This window comes from Arvicola amphibius, chromosome 12, assembly GCF_903992535.2.
Source record: "Arvicola amphibius chromosome 12, mArvAmp1.2, whole genome shotgun sequence".
In the NCBI taxonomy this organism is placed as follows: domain Eukaryota; kingdom Metazoa; phylum Chordata; class Mammalia; order Rodentia; family Cricetidae; genus Arvicola; species Arvicola amphibius.
Window position 1 is genome coordinate 153,280,629 of NC_052058.2, and position 24,326 is coordinate 153,304,954.

General features: G+C 48.0%; 1 protein-coding gene across 4 annotated transcripts in view; it reads left to right on the forward strand.

Moving 5' to 3' along the window:
• The window catches only part of Sh3gl3 (SH3 domain containing GRB2 like 3, endophilin A3), a 113,052-nt gene that overhangs the window by 29,946 nt on the left and 58,780 nt on the right, over positions 1-24,326 (forward strand). Inside the window, exon 1 of one of the 4 annotated variants that reach the window (XM_038313731.2) lies at positions 1,720-1,900. The exons of 2 other annotated variants lie outside the window; for them this stretch is intronic. In XM_038313731.2, the coding sequence (XP_038169659.1) occupies positions 1,868-1,900 (33 nt within the window). In that variant the 5' untranslated portion in view covers positions 1,720-1,867. Of the gene's footprint in view, positions 1-1,719; positions 1,901-23,301; positions 23,432-24,326 lie in introns of those variants that run through there. One more of the 4 variants, XM_038313734.2, reaches the window with a different exon arrangement.

The window sequence follows — 24,326 nt, forward strand, 5'->3', positions numbered from 1 at the left end:
TCTATGACCTTAGCTTCCTCTTCTACCATGTTTTCCATTGTAACTGAGGACCAGCTTCCAATACTGCTCTAGCGAAATCTTTCCGGTCTTGTGGAGTGATTGTGATCCTAGTGGTTCATGAGTTTCACATCGTTTCCCAAAGGAGAATGCAAACCAAATGAAACGACTGCTTCCTTAAATCTCTTCAGCTCTAACAAGTCTACAGGATTCCAGTTAACTTTTGCATAGCCCTGAGGGTGCTTATCATCTGGTGGTCATTCTTGTTGGTAACTGGATAAATTAAGGTCGGTGGTGTTCTAATAACCTTAGGGCTTCCCTTCCATTTAATAATGCAATGAGGTAATAGGTTCTGCTCTAAATTCCTGTCTGTGTCTGAGTATTTTTTTGATTTTCATTAGTAGGTCTTTTGAAAGCTTGTATCTTATCAACAGTAAGTTCTTCTAAGGCTTGTATTGTATCAGTCAAAACTTTCTTATTTTCATTAGTAAGTCTCTCTAAGGCCTGTATCTTATCTGTAGTAGTATGTATTTCTAAAGCTTGTATTTTATTAGTCAAATGATCATATTTGGCACAGTCAGACTACCTTTTAAAAGATAAAATTACCAAACTGTGATTCCTGTTCACACCCAGCCTTCTGTTTCCTCATTACTTCAGGACCTACTCACTAGTGAAGGTGCACAGTGAAGTCAAAGGGAAAAGAGAAAAAGCTGCCTCAAATTTCCATTATTATGACAGCTATCCCCTCTGTCACTCTTCACCCGTCAATCAGTTTACTTCTCCAGGGCGCTTACTGCTTCCAATGCTGAGGTAAACACCTCTCCACTAGTTCACATCACCTGTCCTCAGACAGTGGGGGCAGTGGTGCGCGTGGCAGTCTGAAGACTTGAGTTTAGACTGTTGTGTGATCTTGAGAAGGTCAACCACATCCTCGTCAGAACCCAGTGGCATTTAGAGCATAGCGGCTAAATTGGTCTGTCCTTTCCAGTTGAAAAAGGCAAGGGAGTTAGGCCTGCCTGGGAAGCAGACACCTAGGTCAGAGTGGGGGCGATGGTGACCAGTGGGTGACAGATGCTCAGACAGCAGGGAGCCATACCCCGTCTCTGTACCATTTTAAACAAATGTATTTATCCAGGAAGGGAGAGGAGGGGCATTGGGGACCAAATCACGGAGGTGACAGAGGTCTGCTAAGACCTTGGGAAAGGCTAATACCTCGCATAGAAACTGACCTCAGGCATGGCCAGTGAGGCGGAAGCCCTGGAGGGAGGGGTCTTCACACCTGGCCATGTGGGCTGTCTCCTCATGGTTTCTGCTGCCTGTGCTTTGCTGTCGTTTGCTTGTTTTTACAGCAGCGATGCTCTTTAATGGAATGCTTTGCACACTCACTTTTCCAGGTGGCTTCTGTGTTGCTGGTAAGTGTGAGGGATTACCACTTGTTTTTTCTGATCAGTGCAGTGTGTAGAAACTGCTGTTTGTGGCCTGGAACTGTCTACTCTGGGCAGAAGCAAGAAAGAGGGTGGGGCACTCTGACGGCAAACAAGGAATGCGTGCTCACCACCTGTGATGTCACAATCAGCTTCACCTGTAACCTGGTCCGGCTTCTTAGAGCTAAGCAGGGACGTCACTCCTGGCTTTCTGTCTGGGTGGGATGGCCCCTGGAAGCCCAATCAGAACAATGCCAAAGTCCTTGGGAATTTGTTTACATTTAGAATAGCTGAGCTGTGTCCCTTCTCAAGGCTTTTTTGAGGTTTAGTCCTGCTGGTCAGGAGGCAACTGCCAGTCTCAGCGGGTCTGAGCTCTTGACGGCTGCGATTCCGGGGTGATATTTGGAAATTGGCACCATGAAGATGAAGAGGAAGCTCTGCCCACCATGGCCAGCACAGGCCCCGCACGGTCCCAGAAGGTCAGCAAGCGTTTACTGAATGAGAGTTGGACACTCCGGGCCTAGTGCGGCGACTTAATGGGAACACGTGAGAAGGACCTTGGTTAAGGTCCACACCTCACCGGCCCCAGTGTTGATTGGGAATTAATTTTATCTTCCACCCAGAGCCCTGATGGGTGAGCACTGTCTAGGCACTGCAGTGTAGCAGGGCTGCCTTCTCCAGGGAGGCAGGGCCGCCTTCTCCAGGGAGGCGCCGCGGACGGCTTTTTTAAAAATTTATTTATTATTATGTATACAATATTCTGTCTGTGTGTATGCCTGCAGGCCAGAAGCACGGACGGCTTTTGAAAGCTGAGTGGGCTGCTGTGGGCTTTGTTGAAGCTGAGTGTGGCTCTAGTCACACAGGCCGGACTCAGAGTCGGAGTCTGTGTGGTGCTTTCGCTCTTTAAGTTGTTTCCCCAAGCTTCAAGTCTGAGACGAGGTCTAAGTGTGTGTGTGGGTGGAGAGGAGGTGATCTATGACCTCCTCAGGCGTGTCTTCTAGGATGCACACAAACCCAGCTGGAAATGTATCGACAAGGACTGACAGGAAATCTGGCTTTTCCACCTCCTATGGACCTGGCTCTGAGGCCCTTGGTCTGCTGGAGAATATACTGAACTACCATGAACGGCTGGGGGAGGGGAGAAAAGCTTGGCTCAAGGCCCTAAAGCCCATTTTCCTGATGAGGTGCAGGAGGAAGGAAGTGATGTTAATATACAGTAGACTTGTGGTCCAGTCAATCTTTTATTTAGTTCATATAAAGCCCAGAGGATAGGGTCTGGGGAGATAGCTTAATGGGTAAGATGCGTGCCGCACAAGCATGTGGATCTGAGTTTGCATTCCTGTACCCGTGTAAAGAGTTCCAATGGGAAGACAGGAGGATCCTTGGTGGTCATTCGCCAGTCGGTGTAGTCAAACTGTGATCTCTAGCTTCAGTGGGAGACCCTGTCTTAAAAGATATTGTAGAGGGATAGAAAATGCTCAGTATTGACCTTTGACCTCCACACATAGCATGTACATCCACACAGTATGTCCACACATGAACACATCCATGCACATACAAACACATATAGATGCTAGTGGAACACATTAACACCATGATAATGTATTTTACCAGGATTAATATAGAAATTATGATAGATGATAAATTTCTTCCCATTTTAGTATATGTGCTGCTGAAGGGAGCACAGACAAATTTCTTAATAAATAAGTCACCTAGAAAAAGAGAAGTTAGAGAGAGAGGACTTCTAGGAAGTCTGCAGGTGGCACTATCTTCTTGCCACCTCCACTTCCTTCTTGTCCTTTTCACATCACTGGAGACCACTCATATACACACTCACACATATACACACACACACACACACTCACATTCACACATTCTCACACACATACACACACTCAGACACACACACACACACACACACACTTTCTCTCTCTCACACACACTTTCCCACTGGGGTGCAAAACTGTCTATGAGACTCTCAGTGGTGTCTGGTGCGGTGTACATGCTGTGCAGCCCCTCCAGGGTGGCGCCTCTATCCACTGTTTCTCTTCCTTGTTTATGATGAAAACATCCGGAGTCCTCTGTTCCAGCTTAAAGCCCCACACAGCACACTGTTGTCCTTGGTTACTGTGCCGTGAGGCGGCATACTGCAGTGACCTCCTGAGAGCCCAGCCGCCAGCTTTCCTCCTCACCTTGTCCCCACGCTCCCATCCTCTCAACCTCCCTTCTGCTTGGATTCCACATGAAAGAGGTCCTGGACAGTTGTCCTCCTGTATGACTTATCTCACTTAACACCGTGGGTGGAGTCACGTGTGACTGGATGTTCGTTCTTCTTTATGGATGAGTAGTATTCCGTTGTGCCCTGTTTCCTTTATTCGTTTATCAGCAGATGCACACCCGGCTTGTTTCCCTTTCCTGGCTGTTGTGACATGGGCTGAAACGATGTTGGCAGTGCAGCCGTGTCTCTAGCATGTCATCAATGTCCTTTCTGTGGGCCAGATGGTACCCGATAATAGAATGGCTGAATTGTGTGGTAGTTCTATTATTTTTGTCCTACCACTTCTAATTCTGTGGCTTGCTGGATGAAGGCTGTGCACTGGGGACACCTGTGACCCCTGCCTTTTGCTTGAGGACATTTATTCTATTCTTTCCATTATTCTTGGCCAGCAAAGGAGGCTGTCAGGGAGTTCTTGGCCTTATATTGATTCCCCAGCTGTGATGGACCGGGAGCTAGTAAGAAAATTTCCCTGGGCTTGAAAAAGCTGGGCGGTACCTCCCACATCACCCAGAGCCCTCCCACTCATGACAGTGCACTGTGAGCCTTCCCTCCTCACTCCCCTCCTGGTTTTACTGGGCGGTCCCCCCTCCCACCCCAAACTATTTCTACCCTTCTTCTAGTGAGGCAACTTGTGCCTCTCTCTCTTTTCCCCTCCCCCTTCTGAATGACAACAGTAAGGTGGTGGGTTTTTTCCCTTAGCACATGGCCCACCACTCCAATGTGACTTTAACGTGGGACAAACACGATAGGGATGTAATAGAAGGGATTTACCAAAGGGATATAACAAGAGGAAGAATGGAAACACTTATGGGGTGGGGAGAGGATGCAAGACAGGTCTTTAGTCCTGGGCGAGATTTGGGAGCATGAATTATCGAAGTACTGGCCAAAAGGTCTGCATTTTCCCAGAGGGAACGGGATGCAACCAGGAAACAGAAAGGTAGCCAGTCCTGTTTACAACTGAGTCTGCCTCTGGGTGGGTCAGCTGCTCAGGCCCAGCACAGATGTCCTGGGCTGCTGGTACAATAACAACAGGCAGAGTGCACCCTCCAGGCGAGCCAGGTTCCGCTCAGGTAGCATGAGGTTGGCTGTGGAGCATCCAAAGACCAGTATGTATTGTCCTGGGTCACATAACCTGCAAGCCATAGATCTGGGGTTTCTACTCTGCCCTCTGGCTTTGGGTCTTATGTGTTGCTCCTCCCACCCACCAAGGGCCTTCCTCTTCCTCTGCTCTGTCCTCTCTTGATGTGGGAGGCAGTGCGCTCTATAGGGGCCAGAGCAGTTTTGGCATTTCTTGCTAAACGAGGTCCTGTGGGTGTGGCAGCGGCTCTGACTCTGACACTGGCCTGCGGGACAGGGAGATTGCAAGCCTTGGCACTCTGCTTTGGACATTTGCTGGGCTTCGTGGTGAGCAGTAAAGTGCCATTCAACTTGTTTGTTAGCTCTACTCTGTTGAGAGACTGGGATCATTTCCTGACAACCTCCCCTCCCTGTTTCTGCTTCCCAAAGCTAGTAGTGAAGGCCAAGTGTGACAAACAGGTGAACAGGGTGTTCCTTCTTTCAGGTCTGTGTGAGCCTCATTCATGACTACGCACCCTGGCTGCCCCCTGTTTGGCTGTAGGCTGGAGGTCACAGATTCAGTCTTGGGTAAAGGAGGTCTTTGGGCCCCATAGGCTAAGCACTCTCAAGTGTCAAGTCTCCCTCCATTTCTGGTCTTGAAGGAAATGTCAAGGGTGTGGATTGGCTTCTTGACAGCTGCAAAGGGAAAGCCAGAGCTGGCTCCTTCTGCTGAGCCTTAGCAGCGCCTGGGCTTATCTACTTCCCTTCCTCCATCACTTCCACGGTCTTCTCTGAGGTCATTTGTTCTTACAGCTCTTCCGGAGCGTCCTGCTAGCCTGGTGTCTTCAGAGGTGGTTAATGTGCTCATATACTTTATCGAAAAGCCTGATGATTTATTCAAATAAATAATGTTAATTATATTAGTTCCCATGCAGATACATACAGGGAGACTTGGCTTCTCTCTAGGAATGATGCAAGCTTTATCCTCTGGAAAATTATTTCAAGCCCTTGGAAGGTGTGGTTACGCTTTAAGACCCAGGGACCACTGTGTATCTATCTACATGATAGCCTTCTCACAGAGGGTGTAATGACCTATTCAGGAGTGAATTCCCGAGCAAGGCCATCATAACCAGCTGCATCTGTCTCAGGGTTACCTGTGGTGTCTGAGGTGCCCCGAGGTAAGGATCTATACCTGTGGCTGCTCGGGGTGGAGTATTGAGTGTAGGCACAGCAAGGCCACCACCTCCACACCTAATTGCTTGCACATCCTGAGTTCATTTTGGGTTGGCCTTATTTGCAGATGTCTGTCTCCCGCATCACCCAGCTGAGGGGCCTAAAGCTTATATCCAGGCCTTACAGAACTTGGCTTCTGCACATTGGTGACGCGTTCATTCCTGCATGAGTGAATGAACGGGCAGGTGGATGCGAGAGAATCGGGGAGGCTGTTGGTTGCCTGTCTTGGGTAAAGATCTATGTACCACCTTTGCCTAAGTACTAGGCATCAGTATTTTTCTTAAGAACTTGGGCGATCTTCCAAGATATACACAGGCACAGACTCACACACAGACACACAGACTTTCTCTCTCTCTCTCTCTCTCTCATACACACACACACACACACACACACACACACACACACACACATTTATGGGATCAGCGACTTTGAGGGTATATTTCCTCCAAGGGTAATTGTTTGCTATGTGCTAATTTAGATTGTGACAACTCTGTAGCACATGACCACAGTGACTTGTAAGGGTCCACTTTATGCTATGTCCGACAGTGTGAGGTAGCCGAGATTGTGTGAGACATAACCGCTCAATAAATGTATTCTTTTAAAAAACGCAACCCCTGAGCTGGAGAGATGGCTCAGTCAGTAAAATGCCTGATACCTGGGCATTAAGATCTGAGTGCAAGTCTCCTCACTCATGTAGACACGTGTGGCATTGTGCCTGTAAGTGTTACAGCTCTGAAGGGAAAAGTATCCTGGCAGTGAGAACCCAAGGGATGTAAGAGTAACAATTCTGCTCAGGCAGGGAAGTATTTTCCCAGTGAGGCTGTCATAGCTCTGTTCCTTTCTGCTCCAGAGAAATGTTATAGTTCTCCTCAGTTGCCCCAGAGGATAACAATTCTCCAGAGAGGAAAGTTTGCCCAGTCAAAGGGTTACAGTTCTGCTCTGCTCCCAGAGAAAGATGTTAGCACCCTGCCATGCGAAGGGAGCTGCCCCACAGAAACGTAGCCCTTCTGCTCTGGTCACTGTTATTACATAGACGTCTTTGCTCCAGGGAAAGAAATTCATTACCACAAACCTCACTCAAGAGATGTATTGGGAGGGAGGAGTCCAAGAGAGTGAATGACTCTGCCAGGGTGGAAATGGGGAGCCCAAAAGTTGAGCAGGTACAGATTTTATATAGGATTTCTAAAGGAGCGGAGCTTTCTAAGGTAGAGTGTTTCAGGATGGAGATTGGTAGAATCTTCATTCCTGAGTTTGGGACAAGCTGAGAGATTGGTTGGATTTTGTGCTCAGAGATTGGTTGGTTTCGTGCTCTGGGGTTAGCTGGTTTTTGTGCTTGGGGATTGGTTTAATTTCAATTCCTGAGTTGGTTAGGGGCAGGGTGTGTTATCCTTCAGTGCCCATGCCTGTAATCCCAGCTCTTGAGAAGCAGAGACAGGAAGATCCCTAGACCTGCTAACCAGAAAGTCTAGATGAATGGGTGATTCAAGGTTAGTGAGAGACCTTGTCTCAAAAAAAAAGGGGGTGGAGAACAAATTGAGGGAGACACTTGATACTAACTTCTGGTCTCCATGTGCACACACATGTATACATAACCTGCACATACATAGGCGCACACACACAGGTACAACACTTTATAAAATGTGACAGGGCACTGAATTGTACTTGGTTTGAATTGCTTCTTTTGAAAATGAATCACATATTTCAGGTCCTAACTTATTCACAGAAGAGGCATTATTAAAAGATTCAAAAAAGTCATCCACATCCCATTACCATATTGATTACTCCAAATATTGGGTGTGTATTCATTATCATATTACATATTTTCACAAAGGGTAAAAATAATACACACTAGCTCGGTGGTTCTCAACCTTCCTGATGCTGTGACCCTTTAATATGGCTCCTCAAGTCGTGGTGACTCCAGCCGCAAAATTATGTTCATTAGTACCTCATAACTGCAATTTTGCTAGTTATGAGTCATAATGTAAATATCTCATATCCAGGAGAATCTGATGTGACCCCTGTGAAAGGGTCGTTTGACCCCCGGAGGAGTTGCGACCCACAGGCCGAGAACCCCTGCACTCATTTCTCACTCAGCAGTGTGCCGTGACCACACTTCCTCAGCAGTACACGTAGACCCACAACAGAATTTTTGTTGAGTATATAATATGGGCAAACTGTAATTTATTTCAATAATTTATTTTTGGATCTTAAAGCCATTTCCAATTATTTTCCAGTAATAATGATAACAATCAAATTTCAGCAGTGAGGGACCAAGACACAAAATGGTGTGTTCCAAGTGAAAGGCACTGGTGGGAGCTGGGATTCGCAGTATACATTCCTAATTAGATTCACGAGCAGCAGTGAGCAAGTCTTTGGCTAATTTCTAGGGGAGAGGATGAATTGGAAGTGTGGTTGCTGAGTCAGCGCTGTGTGCTGTAGACCAGAAATGGACTTGAGGAGGAGGGGGTGTCCCTGGGGCCCTTTGAGAAGCGGGCTGTGGTAAATGGCTTCATTTAGAGGGTTCTAGAACATCTCTCCCCTGAACATAGATGTAGCATATTTTTCCCCGTAAGAGAGAAATCCCATTTCCCCACGCTTTCTTGACATCAGAGAAAAGACTGCAGTAGTTTCCTGACACAATAGCAAGTTTAGTTACTTTCTGCGCTGTTTGTTGACTCCGTCTGTGTCACTTGTCCTGTATCTTTCCAGACAGGCATCACACTGCTGCAAATGGTTGTTCCCAGATGATCACTCGAAATGTAGTTTCCCATTTCGCATTGCTGCCGTGGGTGTGCCGGATGCTCGGGACCGTTCTCATGAATGTTGAGTTTACCAAATGTTTGGACGTGAGCTGTGCAATCACAGGGAGCCACAGACCCTCCCTAGAACTGTGCGGGGGTTCCTTCCTGAGGTTGGGCCTCCTGACCATAGGTGCAGCTACAGATTTGGCAGCTGGCCTCATCCTAGCCCCAGTGATTCGCCTGCTCTGGTTTTCACGTTTCTGAGCTCCTAGAATAGATGTGTCAGGAACTCTGATGTGCGTATGATATGACAGTTAGATGATAAACTCTGTTGGGGAAAGAGAGCAGAGCTACGGGGAGCTGGCTCAGGGTGCTGGGTGGGGGCAACTGTGTAGGCCTCGCCAGAGACAGTGTTGAGCTGACACTCATAAGGAAGAAGCTGGCTGCAGGGACAACAGCTGGAAGTACCTGAGTCGGGAGGGAGCAGCTTGTACCCTGTGAGAGTCTCTGCAGCACCATGGGCCAGGGGTGAAGGATGGTGTTCAAGAAGGGTCTAAACTGCTCCCAGGGGAACTCTGAGAGTGAGTAAATAAGAGGACCATTGCAGGGTTCTGGGGTATGGGAGGAGCAAGATGGGCTTACATTTTGAAAAGATCCTTGTGGCTGCTCTGCTGCGAAGGAATTTGGGATGCACAGAGGCAGAAGAGGGTGTGGTTAGGCTGGTACAAAAGCATCTATCTCTCTGGCTTGCTGTGGATCGAATGAGTATCAAGGCCTGGGGAAGGAATGCTTTAAGACATTGACTGTTATTTTCTGTGCTGGGGATTGAACCTAGAGCTTTGTCTATGCTAGGGAAACACTCTACCATTGAAAATTTTAGTGTGTTTTAAATGCAGGCGACATGTGTGGTGTGCGTGTGTAAGCGTGTCTGCGGGGGTCAGAGGTTGACTTTGGATGCCTTTCTTAGTTACTCTCTGGGGTTTGTTGGTTTTTACTCTTTACTCTTTGGGGGGCTCACCACCACCCAGCTCCCAAATAAATCACATGGAGGCTTATTCTTAATAATGAGTGCCTGGCCTTAGCTTGGCTTATTTCTAGCCAGTTTATTTTTTGGGAGGAGGGTCCAAGATAGGGTTTCTCTGTTTAGCCCTGGCTTTCCTGGAACTAGCTCTGTAGACCAGGCTAGCCCTGAAGTCACCGAGATCTGCCTGCCTCTGCCTCCCCAGTGCTGGGATCAAAGGTGTGCACCACCACTGCCCGGCCTTACCCAGCTTTTCTTAACTTAATTATCCCATGTACCTTTTGTCTCTGGGCTTTTATCTTTCTCTGTTCTACACCTTCCTTTACTTCTTATTCTGTGGCTTGCTGTGTAGCTGGGTGGCTGGTCCCTGGTTTCTATCTCCTCCTTTTTTTTTTTTTTGCTTCTCAGTCTTCCCTCTCCAGATTTCTTCTCCCATTTATCCTCTGTCTGCCAGCCCTACCTGTCCTTTCTCGGGCCTAGCTATTGACCGTCCAGCTCCTTATTAAACCAATCAGGGGTTTTAGACAGGCAAAGTAACACAGCTTTCAAGGAGTTAAACAAATGCAACATAAAAGAATGCAACACATCTTTGCATCATCAAACAAATGTTCCACAGCATAAATGAACGAAACACATCTTCAAGGAATATTCCACAGCAGCTCTCCACCTGACTTTCTGAGACAGGAGCGGTCACCCAGAACCCATTGTTCCACGGCCTTGCTGGCGAGTGGGTTACAGGGGCAGCACCGCACCTGGCTTTGACAATTCAGTTCCCGCGCTTGCTCGATTGGCACTTTGCCCATCGCCCACTGAGCCGCGTCCTCAGCTCCCACGTTTCAGAAGTGTACACTTGTCTAGAGAGATGAAGACGGCAGAGCAGGCTTGGGGAGCAGTCGGTTTCTCGAGCCGGGTCCCAGGTGATGAGCCATGGGAGGGTGAAGAACAGCCTGGAGGGTGAGAGTCAGGGGAGCTCTGCCTCCTTTCATGCCTTAGGCTCCTAATCAGGAGGTGCATTTAAGGGTGGAGGTCCTCCACCAGCACCACCTAAGTGGGCCTGGGGTGTTGAGGTCTGATGAGGAGGGACTCCATCTTTGGCTGTCACTGTGGCTTTCAACTGTAAACCCTGATCTACATTTTCTGTGATTCTCCTTGGATTAGCTCTCTGTTGCAACGAGGGTGCCACTCAACAGAGGGGGGGAATGAAAGCCCTTGAATTAAAAATATCATATTTCCAGTCCAGAGCTGTGGTATAAATGTGAAGATAAAACACTTGCTACTTAAAGGGAAGAGGGAGCCAGGTGTGGTGGTTCCTTCCTGTGGTCCTCACAAGTCTTTCTGTTTGTTCAGGGTTGTGTTCTTTTGAGACAGGGTTTCTCTGTGTAGCCCTGGCTGTCCTGGAACTCACTCTGTAGACCAGGATGGCCTCAAACTCAGAGATCCACCTGCCTCTGCCTCTTGAGTGCTGGGATTAAAGGTATGTGCCACCACCGCCCGGCTCCTCAGAAGTCTTGAGGTAGGGGGATTGCTTTGAGTTTTGGGTTAGCCTGGGTTACATAGTAAGGCCCAGGCCAGCCTGGGCTACAAAGTGAGACCCTGTTTAAAACAGCAAAGCAGAAACAAAAGCGAGAAGGGCAAGAGAGCAAAGCTCAGCAAAGATGCTGTGTTTGTACTGTTTCTGTAGTTACCCACAAATAGGAATAATTCAGGAAGCTGGCCGCAGAGTAGTTCCAGTATCTTTTGGGGCCTTGATGGGGTTTCGGTTACTTCCTGGAGATCCCCTGACCCCATTAACTTCACAAGACCTAGTTAAAGTTTCACTGTTTCGGAAAAACTTTAACCCAAAACCTCTGCTCAGATGCTCCCCTTGGTGTGGAGTTTTGCATCTCCTTTACTTGGTCCTGTCTCCACGCCCCCACCCCCCACACTGAGCATCTGTGTGGGGCATGCACAGGACTGGGTTCAGAATGAATATATTAATGTATGCGTCTGCCATCAATGCCTTGTATTCTGCGGAAACAGAAGAGAGTGTCAGAGGAGAGTCGCAGGGTTTCTCTTTCCTTTTTGGCCACACAAAGTGCTTTTTGTCACCCTGTGCATGGGCCATGATTGAGCGTCATGCAGAACGCATATCGGTTCTGTGGTGTGGCTCTGCCTGGCTCGGAATACCTCATCCTTGTAGCCAGCGTGTTGAGGAGCAAAAAGAATCTCTGCTTTATGCACATATGAATGCAATGTTTTTGTTCATGGAAAAGCGCCTTTGTTTAGAAGCTCTATGAATTTTAAATATGGTTTGGGGCCCACTGTATCATATCTTTTAGGGGGAAAATTAGTTATGCTCTGGGAGACTAGAACTGAATACCCAATCTGGTGGCATAAATAACTCTTGCTTACAAATTTTATTTATTATCATCATTATTTATTTTATTTGTGTGGGTGTTTTTGCTGCATACATGTCTGTGTACCACATGCATGCCTGGTGCCTTTGGAGGCCAGAACATAGCATTGGCTCCCCTGGGACTGGAGTTAACAGCCAGTTGTGAGCTGCAATGTTGGGGTGGGAATTGAGCCCAGATCCTCTGGAAGACCAGCAAGTGCTGTTAAGCTCTGAGCCATCTCCCCAGCCCCTGGCTGTGATTACTAAGAGATGTTGTGTTTGTGGCAGCCATTGTCTGTCCGTCTGTCCGTGAGATGCTTTTGGCAGCATTTAATGTACACTGTTTGTAATCCCTTATTTCATATGGGATTTGAAGTAGCTTGGTAGAAATTTTCTCCAAGTATAAAATTTAAGTATTATGTGCCACAAGCAGAGAAAATATAAATAAGCTTAGGAAAAAGTTGAGGCTCTGGGAGGCACCTGGAAGTAAGTGCACACGTAGATGTGTGCACATAAAAAGATCATTGAGCTGCGCTGTTGATCATGACATTGGATGCTGAGCTTCCTCGCAGCCAAAGGGAGGAGAGAGAAGGCGTTGGTTCACCTGTTCTCTGGCTCTTCAAAGGGCCAAGCAAGGGTACAGCTGGGTTTCCCCAAGATAAAACTGGCCAATCAGAAGAGTGGTTCAGGTAAAGGCCTGCCATGGATCCTAGCACCCCAGAGTCTGTACCTTGGGCTAACTAATTTTGAGTAGGAAGCAGAGGTAGGCAGAGTAGCTGACATCCCCTGCATCTTCAGGCGTCTCCAGAGGTGCCTGGTGCCTTTAAGCCCTCACTGGCTCTCAGCACGTGAGAAAGAGCGGGCAGGGCCTCTCCCCTCTTAACCTACTTGGTAGCAGGTGCTATGCCGTGCCTGCAATTCGAGCATTAAAATTTATTTTAAGGAAATAATAGGGTATTTTGCAATTTTTCACGTGTGTGTGTGTGTGTGTGTGTGTGTGTGTGTGCATGGATGTATGTGTGTGCATGTGTGTGGATCCAAAGACACTTGGGGTCAGTCTTCTCTTCTACTGTGTGAGTCTTGGGGACTGAACTTGGGTGGTCAGACTTGGCAGCAAGTCCCTTTACCTGCTGACCCATCTTGATGACCTAGTTCTCATTTTCCTGGAGAAATGAAGAAGTGGAAATATTTTTTCCTACACAGAGCTGTCAGCCCTGCCATTGGTGTTTGTTGTCTGTAAATCCCACGGACATTATTTTCTCGGTCTTGAAGCCCTACTGGCTTCTCAGTTTTGAAGGAGTGCCTGGCCCCTCCTCTGTAACTGTCCTGGCATGAATGAAGATATTCTAAAGAGATGTCTGTCCCTACCTGCCGTGGCTGTCACACCATTGACACTGTGGACTTCCAGAAACTGAAAATTCCCCAGGAATCTCATGTTTACAGAAGGGAAAGCCTGAATCTCGTGTTTACAGAAGGGAAAGCCTCACAGCTGGTACAGGCCAGAGAGGATGCTAGTCTTTTCAAAAGGATTTCACACAGTCTGACAGGTTGTCTGTCACAAAGTCTGACAGACCTTGCTGGAGAGAGGAACTGAGACAGGGATGGTGGGTGGGGCCACATGGTGGCCAGGATGCTTAGCTGCAACACTCTGCCAACATCTCAGGAAACATAAACCCCATGCCAGTGGCTGGAACACAGCCTGTGGGAACAGGTGGGTCCCTGGGGCTCCTTGGGCAGCCAGCCTAGCCTACTTGGATGAATTCAGGACAGGGAGAGGCCACATCTTAAGGGGAATGTGGATGGTTCAGTAGCAGTGTGACATTTGGTCTCCACACACATGTGCGCGCACGTGCACACACACACACACACACACACACACACACACACACACACACACACACACACACACACCCCTTATGCTCCTAAGCCTTAGTTTTTGGCAGCAACCTTAGCCTCAGAACCTGTCAGCTGTCAATGCTGGTCCTGGCTCTGGGAAGCTGCTGAGCCGAGCTTTCCTCCGAAACTCCGTCTCCCCTTCCTCTCTCAGCCTCAATCCCAGTGCAGCCTGTGCATCTTCTCACTGCCCTGACTGACACCTCCCTCCCCCATTTCCCTACCAGCTGCCTCAAAGCGGGAGATGGTGTTCTGCAGACAACATTGGGGAGGGTACAGCCACAGAGAAGGAGCTGCTAGCATCTCTTCCCCTGCTGTTCCCAGGTTAAGAGGGCTGCATTTCTTTCCTCCTTAGAACAATTTGAGAAGAATCCTTTGGAATGTGTTTACATAATCACAGACATGTGACAAATCCAGATACCCCGTCTTAAAATGGTCTCATGGACTGCATGATGCGCTCATCATAGCTGGACCACAGTTTCCCTTGCTTGCTGGAAACCTGTATCTCTTCTGCTGAACCTATCTGCAGGTCTTCCCCTCTGGTTTCCCACGCTGTGGAGTTCAGCATAGCTTGGAGTCAGACCCGGGGTTGGGTGAGGAAAGGCATTGGGTTGGGGAGGGCTCTTTGGGAAACTGTTTGAGGTAGAACCAGGTCAAGATTTTTAATGTTAAACTTACGGAATGTTAATTACTTGGCAATAAAAAGGGAACTTGTTTTCTGCAAAACTAGCCATGACTTGAGATATAGACCATGGAATACCAGGAAGTAGTTCAGGCCTTTCCTGCTTCTGAAGGTTCCACGTGCTATTCATTCTCCAGAGTTTCTTTCCCACCCCTTCCTTTTGGCAAGTCTTATCTCCTGCCCAGAAATCCTCCCTTCCCCCTCAACTTCAATGCCCTGGACCTCTTCCTGTGGGCCGGGGCTGTGTGTGATGGATCACAGGAGGCCAGGGGCCAAGGCCTCAGTTTCTGGAGTTTGAGTCATAATGTGTGACCCTTTTGTGCAATATGATGAGAGGTGGCTCCTCTCCGCCCCTCAAAAAAAAAAAAAAACCAAACTTGTCTCCTTTGAAAGTTTTGCTCTGAAGGATGTCTGTCTTAGAAAAATTCCTCCTAATCTTATTAAGAATGCACAGTGGGATGCTTAGAGGCCTTCTGGTCAGGGGAGATTGAGTGGGGAGAGGGAGGTAGATGCCAAGTTCAGTGTAGGAGTCAACACGATTGAAGGCTTTGCAACATGATTGAAGGGTCTTTGTGCTGTAGGATTCACGTAGAGTCTCCCTAAACCAGTCTTAAAAAAAAACTAAAAAGCTTGCTGCGCGGTGGTGGCGCTCACCTTTAATCTGAGCACTCTGGAGAGGCAGAGGCAGAGGCAGGGGGATCTCTGAGTTCAAGGCCAATCTGTCCCCAAAGTGAGTTCCAGGACAGTCAGAGCTGTTATACAGAGAAACCTTGTCTCAAGAAACCCAAAACACAGAAAACAACTGAAATACTTTTTTAATAAACCTGATTAATTGAATTCTTGTCCTCCTTAAAAAATAAGATGCTTTTTAAAAACGGTATTCCCCTTTGGTGTGGGCACCAATCACAGTGTACCGTACAACCTTGATCAATTCGTGTGAGCTGTGTTTTGGCTGGGGGTGGGTCTCTGTGCTTGGGACTTCTTGATATTTCAGCTAAGTCTTGGGATCATCTCAAATCATAGATGTCAGAAGCTGGACTTCTATGGCCTGGGCACAGAAGTCTGCACAGTGGTCCCCCAAGGTGTCTATGTCCAATCGGCTGGACCCCTTGAGGGTTTTTTTTTTTTTTTTGGTGGGATTTTGCAGCCTGGGTTGGATCAAGGCTTTTAAGAGAGGTTATCCTGGACCGTATGGTGGGTCCTTCTAAGACAGGCATGGGATGGAAGGAGAGAACCAAGGTGAAGACAGAGTGTGTGGCTGGGGCATCATGAACAGGTGTCTGCTCGTCACCACTAGGGAACTTGAGACAAACTGAAGAAATTGTTCTGCCCTACTACAGCTTCCTGAACCAGAGTTTATTGGGGTCACTTACAGGAGGAGCATGGGTGGCTCAAATGCAGCTGAATCACCAAAGGGCCACCCCAGCATGGGTGAGGGTGCCTCCCTGGGGCTCCCCACACAGTGTGCTTACTCAGCAGGGAGGGAGGAGAGAGGGGTTTCTAGAAGCTGGAAGGCTGTTAGCGATGAGGCTGTGCCGTGCTCTGTTTCCTCCACGTTGTGTGAATGGCTGTTCTTTCCAGACTCTCCTTGCTGAGCGGCTTCATTTTACAAGCTGCTTTGGACTCCATTTTAAAGGTGGAGGATGAGGGCTCCTGATAACTTTTAATTCTGGAAGCATGAAGGGTGCCATCCTATAAAAATACCGGGAGAAATGGGAACTACAGGGGTTCAGGAGTGTATTAAAATCATAGCAGGAAAAACAGGCCTGAGAACTTAAAAGAAACATGAAAAAGAGGGGCAGCTCCCTCATCTGGACCTAATAAGATGTGGGAAGGCGCTTTCCACCTGCCCACTGGTGTGTGTGTGTGTGTGTGTGTGTGTGTGTGAGAGAGAGAGAGAGAGAGAGAGAGAGAGACAGAGAGACCAACAGGTAGAGAACTCCCTGCTGTCTCAGGGGCTTTGGCTTGACTCCATCCCTGCTGCTAGTAAGGCTTCTTCTTTGCCCATCTGGGCCTGCTGTCTGTCAGTCTGTCTGTCTGCCTATTCAGCCGTCTGGACCTAGGCTTGCCTTTTCACCATCAAGACTCATGTCTACAGCTTTGCTCTCAAACTCGTGAAAACCTCATGAACTCCTCTTTGGCCTCTTAACCCAGCACGTTTGCAGATACATACAGAGAGAAACACGGTGTGCTGTGTAAGATGTGGCGTTAGTAACTAAGGTTGGATCAAAAGGGCCTGTGTTCTCCTCCACCAGCACTATCACGGACAACGGGATACATGGTCAAGCACTGCCATTCAAGTCTGCCATACCTTGTAAATGTATATTGTTAACCGGAGAAACTCTGGCAGTTTGGGAAAACAAACGGGTTCCCCTCCGTTTCTGGAGCAGCATGCTCAGGACAGCCTCCTGAGGCGCTCCAGAAGGAACAACTGTGATAATGTCTAGATTCATCTCTGAAATAGGAAAGCTATTTCGTGCTGATTCCAGGCACGAGTCTCCAGCTACTCATTTTAGTAGCCACTGGGGACAAGGAACTGGGCGCTTCTGTGCCCCAGTGCTGCCCCAGCATGAACTCTGGGTCACAGCCATTTGCATTTCAAAGGACTGTCCCCAGGCCCAGATCTCTTTGTCTTATGTGGTCCCCAGCTTTGATCACCTCCATGAGTTGGCATCAATTGTGCTCGAAAGTACCTGCTTGAGAGGCAAGCTGTGGGCTTGTTCTTGAAGAAAGAAAAGCGGGAGGGGCAAGAGTGGGCGCCGATTCCTGCGGAGCCTTCTCAACCCCTTTCTCAGAGACTGTTTGTGTTAATTTGAATGTAGTTTTGTTGTGTTAGTCAAACATGCATGAACACAAAGTGCTAACTGTAATCACAGCTCTACAACAATTATAAACTCTAAACTTGTTTAAAGTTAAATACAAATGAAATTACAAATAATTAATTTGGAGTTAATGCCGTGGACAGTGTTTTTGCTCACCTAAATGGGCGTTCCTAGTGTTGTCTGCAAACACTGGCAAAGCCCTGCTGCATTATCTTGGTTTCAGTTGAACCGCTTTCATTTCATGCAGGAATGTATGACTCTTGAAGGGCGCATGCCCGTCTCAGCAGTTAACCGCTCCGCTAAGGACAGCTTCCCGGCTCTAATGTCACTGCTCAGTCATGTCCACTTATGCACCGGTGAAAAATTAGGTAAACAGGTGGCTGGTGACCCAGTGTGGGAGTCCAGGTCAGGGTGGTGGCAGCCGGTGAGGGACTCTGCCTTGCTGGTAGTGTTTTGTGACCCTAAGTGATCCTCCTGCCTCAGGCATTTCTTGAGACTGATTTTTCTCTTGTACAGTGTTTAGGGGCATAAAGCACAGCTGTAGACTGTTAGGAAGCAAATGCTAGTGTATTCCCGTTGAGGACACGTGACATCACAGTCCCTTCACCCCCCTTAGTGGTCTTTGTGATTGTGCCTCCTCTCCTCCCTTACCTTGCATGACAATGACATATTAATTTTATTTATATTTTAGAACTTAAGTGTTTGTGTGCCAGGCTTTTCCTTTTGGGCCACCAGCTCCCAAATCATGACAATGAGAATTATTATTAGTTATGAATGTTCGGCCTAGCTTAAGGCATGTTTCTGGCTTGCTCCTTTAACTTAAATTAACCTGTTTATCTTTATCTACCTTTTGCCTTGGGGCTTTTTACTCCTTTCCTCTGTGTGTCTTAATCTTACTTTCACTGCGTATCATGTGATAAGCTTGTGGTGGCTTCCTGGCTTCTTGCCCCAGGTGTGTCCCTTTCTTTCTCCTCCTTCTCTTTTCCTTCTTCTTCCTCTTTCTCCTTTGCCTAGATTTCTCCTTCTACTTATTCTCTCTGCCTGCCAGCCTCATCTATCCCTGTCCCGCCTAGCTATTGGCCATTTGGCTTTTTATTAGGCCAATCAGGTGCCTTAGGGAGGCAAGGTGAAACAAATGCAACACATTTTTACATAGTTACACATACCTCCTTATATTGTTAGACAAATGCAGCATAAACAAGTATAACACACCTTTATACAGTTAAATATTTAGCAGCATAAACATGTAACACCTCTTTACATAGTTAAAATAATATTCCACAACACATTGTTTTAGTTAGCTTTTCTATTGCCATGACAAAATACTATAACCAAGGCAGCTTATGAAAGAAATTATTTAATGGGGCTCATGGTTCTAGAGAGTTAGAGTCCGTGATCATCATGGCAGGCAGCATGGTGGGAGGCAGGCAGGCATGGCGCTGGGGCAGTAGCTGAGCGCTTACATCTGATCTACAGGCATGAGGCAGAGACAGAAGCCATTGGAAATACTATGGGCTTTTGAAACCCGAAAGCAAACCACCGGTGACAGACCTCCTCCAACAAGGCCACACCTAATCTTTCCCGAAGAGTTCCACTGACTGGGAGCCAAGCATGCAAATATATGAGGGCCTTTCTCATTCCAGCCGCCACAGCGCTCCTGAGTACCAGGGGCTACTTTGTCTCCTCTGAAACTTAGCAAAACCATGGCCACACTGTATCACTCGTGTTTTAGACTTTCCATTGAACACTCAATGTTTTAAGGTCCATGCGGTGTTCTGTGAAGCTGTGGTTTCTTCATCACAGTGTGGAATAGCTGTGTGACTGACGCAGCCGGGTTCCCTGTTGGCTTCTTCTCTTCCACCAGGGAATGAAGTGGACAGAGAAGGGGGAAACTGAGGACTTTTATTTACACTGTGACAGATTGAATGGAGAAGCAGACATCTAAACTCTTGGTGGCTGGCAGGATGCCGTGCCTGGGGTAGGGGAAGAAGGGCGGGGGCAGCACTGGGAAGTGTTAGAGCTCCAAACCCTGAGCAACCTTTGGGATGCCAGCTGACTTACGTTGTGCTTTGGGAGGCCGGCTAGACTGGGCTTGCCAGCAGGTGTTAGAGTTCTGAGCGCTCAAGCCTGGTACCAGATGAGAGCGATTATGGGCAAGTGCTACGTTGTTAAACTCTGTGCAGCCCTTGGGATGTGAACTGAGAGATGTCATTCATTGGTGTTGCCATTCTGAGCTCTTGGTATGGTATGGTGTTACCACGAGCAGGCTCCGCAGGAGTCTAGGGAGAGCAGGTCACCAGAGTGGGTGTCAGGAGTGTTGGTCCTGGCGCTGAGCTGGGGCAGACCTTCCTCCTATGGTAGGTCTAGAGGGTCAACTGAAGACAGGCTCGGCTTTCCTCCAATGACGTGTGCAGCTCTGCTTCTGAAGAACTAGGCACTGGCCAATCATTGCTGCTGGCCAAGAGCTGTACCATGGGGTTTATAGAGATTCAGGTGGCCTGACGGGCTGGGGCCAGAGGCAAGTGGGGTGAAAGGGGTGAGAGCTTTTTTGAGAGGGCCTGGCCTGCCAACCCAGTAGGGAAGCAAGGGCACACGCATCACCAAGGTTCCCTAGCAGGTGGCTCCTTTTCCCATGTTTCCCCTGGGAATGGTATCCTGCCATCAAGGGGCATGTGAAACACCCCATGCCCTGTTGCTGCCACCTGTGGGAAGAGCGCAGGGTCATCCCGTGCTTTACTCATCCATTCCCCTGTGTCTAGACTTCTGGGCTGCTTTTAGGGTTTTGACGTCACAAATACAGCTGCAATGGACCATCTCCCACTGTCCCCATGGACCCAGGAGTCGAACAGTTGTGTTGTGTAGCATGCATTGCGCAGTTTGCAGAAATGGCTTTCCATGAAAATTTCAATTTGCAGTTTCTTGACTTTTTGAGTGATGTTGAGAGCTGTGTCCATTCTTCTTTTGCACTTTGGCGTGCACCTTGATTTCTGTTATTGTGGGGGCCCACTTAGCTCCTCTGCTAATTTTTCTATATAATTATCTTTTGACTTATAAGCTACGTGGTTATTATGGGCATGCATTTGTCATTATGTGGGGCAACATGTTATTTATTGCAAATACCTTCTTGTATGTGCATATGTATACATATTTGTGTTGTGTGTGCATGTGTGTGTGGGGGGGTGGAGGGTGGAGGGTGGAGATTGATGTTGGGTATCCTCCCCAAAGACTCTCAATCTTATTTTTTGGGATGAGGTCCCTCACTGAACCTGCAGCTTGCTGACTTGGCTAGACTAGTTGACCAGCCAGTCCCACAGATCCTCCTGTCTCTGCTTCCCCAGGTTTGTGGTTACAGGTGTGTGCCACCATAACCTGGCTTTATGTACATGGTGGGGATCAAACTCAGACCCTAGTGCTTGTGTGAAAACATCTTTTGACCCTCTCTCTAGCCTCATTCTTTCCCTTGTTTAATGGACTCCGCTGATCCATGGAAGCTAATTTTAATATGGCCAAGTCTGTCAGAATTTCCTGTTCTGTGTTGTGTTTTTTACCTATTCTATTCAACAGTTCTTTCCTGATTCAAGGTTATGAGGTGGTTGTTTCTTTAATCTTCTAGGGTCTATGGTTTATTTTGCACAGTTAGTCAAGAACTAACTCTGAGATTTTGCCCTCCTTGTGAGTGTCACGAATGCGGACAAGAGGCCCAGGACTTCCGGCTCAGAGGCAAATAAATTTATCACTCCCTTGAGCAGCACCACTTTATGCTGCTCCTGATCCTCAGTGCTCAGAGGCCCCAGTGAGCTGAGCCCCAGGTGGATTGTGTGGGAGGCTAGGAAGTGTGAGCCTAGGATCTGGATGTTTATAATGGGCTGTAAGCTTACCTGACCTTTGCCACCAAGGGAAACATTGTCTGCTATATTGGATAGTCAGCAAACCTGTGTGTGCATTCCTTCGGGGAGAGACACTAATATTCCAAGTCTATTTGTTATATAAATGTCCCTGAATGATCTAGAATAAAAGGACCAGAAACCCGAGACCCAGGGACAGTGATCTCCCCAGCGGTCTAATCTACTTGTTACTAATTTGTGTGTGGCTGGAGACAGTTTATTGATTCGTTGTATTTCCATGCTAATGCATAGTTATCCCAGCTTCAGGGATTGGGGGTGGGGTGGGGATGCTGTCTGCTGAGGGACAGGTGACAGGCAGGCTACAGGTCCTTGGCAGTGGAGGTGAAATGTGTGAAGAGGCGGAACTACAGCCGCCTAGAGAACTGCCAGGGCTCTCTGGATGGCAGAGAGGGAGAGGGTGGAGGAAGACACGCCAGGAGTGAGTCTTTGGGTCTTGGGATATATGATGTTGGGGCGGTGGGCGGAGGGGGGGACACAGTGGCTAAAGTGCCGCTGCACAAGCGTGAGGACCCGAGTTCAGATCCCCAGCTCCCACATAAAAGTTGGGTGTGGCAGTGTGCTATAACCTGAGACAGGGGAGGGGTGGGAAGAAAAGTGGATCTCAGACAGTCCAGCTGAACTGGTGAGCTCCAGGTTCAGCGAGAGACCACGAGAATGGTAGAGGAGGACAACCAGCCCTGCCCATCCGTACACATGGTCACACACATGTAACACACACACACACACACACACACAACCAGCCCTGCCCATCTGTACACATGGTCACACACATGTAACACACACTCACAACCAGCCCTGCCCATCCGTACACATGGTCACACACACGTAACACACACACACACAACCAGCCCTGCCCATCCGTACACATGGTCACACACACGTAACACACACACACAACCAGCCCTGCCCATCCGTACACATGGTCACACACACGTAACACACACACACAACCAGCCCTGCCCATCCGTACACATGGTCACACACACGTAACACACTCACAACCAGCCCTGCCCATCCATACACATGGTCACACACATGTAACACACACACTCACAACCAGCCCTGCCCATCTGTACACATGACCACAGACATGTAACACACACTCACACTTTCACATACACACACATACTACACACTCACCTACCCCCACAAGTACCCCCCTACATGCCCACACTCACACACAGACAATCTTTTGTACCTGTATTCTGTATAGTAGAAATTTGCAAAGAAAGAAAAAGTATATTTTAACTGTGCCCTGAGGTAATAGATACTGGTCTGACTGTAGAAATTTATCTGTCTGTCTAAGCAATGTATTGAACGCCTGAATAGATACAATACAAATCTATGCAGAAATCTCAAACCAAAGAAATGTAGTTTTTCTATTTTTTTAGTTTGTTTTTGAGGTATACTTTCGCTGTGTCAGCCTCTCTGGCCTAGAACTCAGTATGTAGAATATTGCTAGACTCAGATCCACTGAGCTTTGCCTTCTGGGTGCTGGAATCAAAGGCCTGTGTCACTATACCTGGCCTGTATTTAAAATTTTCCAAACATTCGCTGTATTTGTTTCATAGAAGGGGGTGTGGGTGTGCACTGTGTCCCAGTGTGTGTGGAGGTCAGAGGACAACGCTGAGCGATTGATTCTCTCCACTGTGTGAGTTCAGCGGATCAAACTCAGCGGGCAGGCTTGGTGGCCAATGCCTTTGTCCCACTGAGCCGTCTTCTCCAGTCCAGTATTTCTTTGTCCTGCTTAGGCATGGCCTGAGCCGGGAGCCCGTTTAACTGCTCAACTGTCTCCCTGGCCACCTGTTAAGCTTCACCACGTGAGTGAATTTGGGTTGAGAACCCAGTGTTGGCATTCCTGCCTGTCCAGCTGTTTCACTGCTGTTCCCTTCTGCTTTGTTTATCCTTCTGTGACTGTCTGAGCGGCGTCCTTGGCAGAGAAACCTGTGATATTTTGGGAACGCAGCTACTGTGTGTAACAGATGCAGACACACTGAGGGCAAAGGTGAGTCTAAGTCAGGCTCCATCAGAGCAGAGCAGCCACGCTCCGCATCCCATAGAAAAGAGTCTTCGTACTGAAATTCGTACTAGAATTTGTCTATGTGGATGTTAGCACCCTGAAAAATAGACAAATGAGTGATGTAAGCCCGAGATTAGAAACTCCCAGGAGCTCCTTCTGCCTTTAGGTGCAGGGGACAGAAGGGGAGAGGTGACCACTTGAAGCCTAAAGCTCAGAGGCGGGGCTTAAAGGCTGCCCCTTTGCTGTTTCCCGCGTGCCTCTTTCAGAGTGTAGCTGGGAGCCACAGTTGGCCTTCTCTGTTCTTCGCAATGTGACTGTAGGATGAAATGGTCTTGTTTACTGTGTACCGCTGTAACACCACACAAGTAACAGAAGGGACAACAGACAGTCAAAAACGCTTAGGTACCTCCCTAAGGCTTCAGCTCTCCCAGAGATGTAGATGTCCCCAAATCTGAAGGGTGATTTCTGCACCCGACACCATTATTTTTACCTAGGAATTCTTTGATGACAATTTAAATTAAGCCAGTTTCTAAAATAAGTTTAAAATACATCTCAGACGGTGGAAAGCAGCTTGGCATGGAACTTTCCACTGCTGTGAAGTGTTAGGTGAGGCCATGGATGTTTTCCCAGGAAGTAAAGAATATAGTGTCTGTTTCTGCCTTCCCCTATCGGTATCTCAAAATAGACCAACAGTAGGCTTGATTGTTGCCGGTTTTTCACTAGTGTCAATGGCATCTCATTTGTCTGTGATCCTGTAGCCTTGAGATAAGATGACCTGGTGGCTGCCAGGCCCTGAGGGAGTTTGGAAGGGCTGCAGTCTGTTTGGGAACTTGGGGAGCCTTGGTTCCTGAGAGGAGGGGAGCATGGAGAAGAGGCAGGG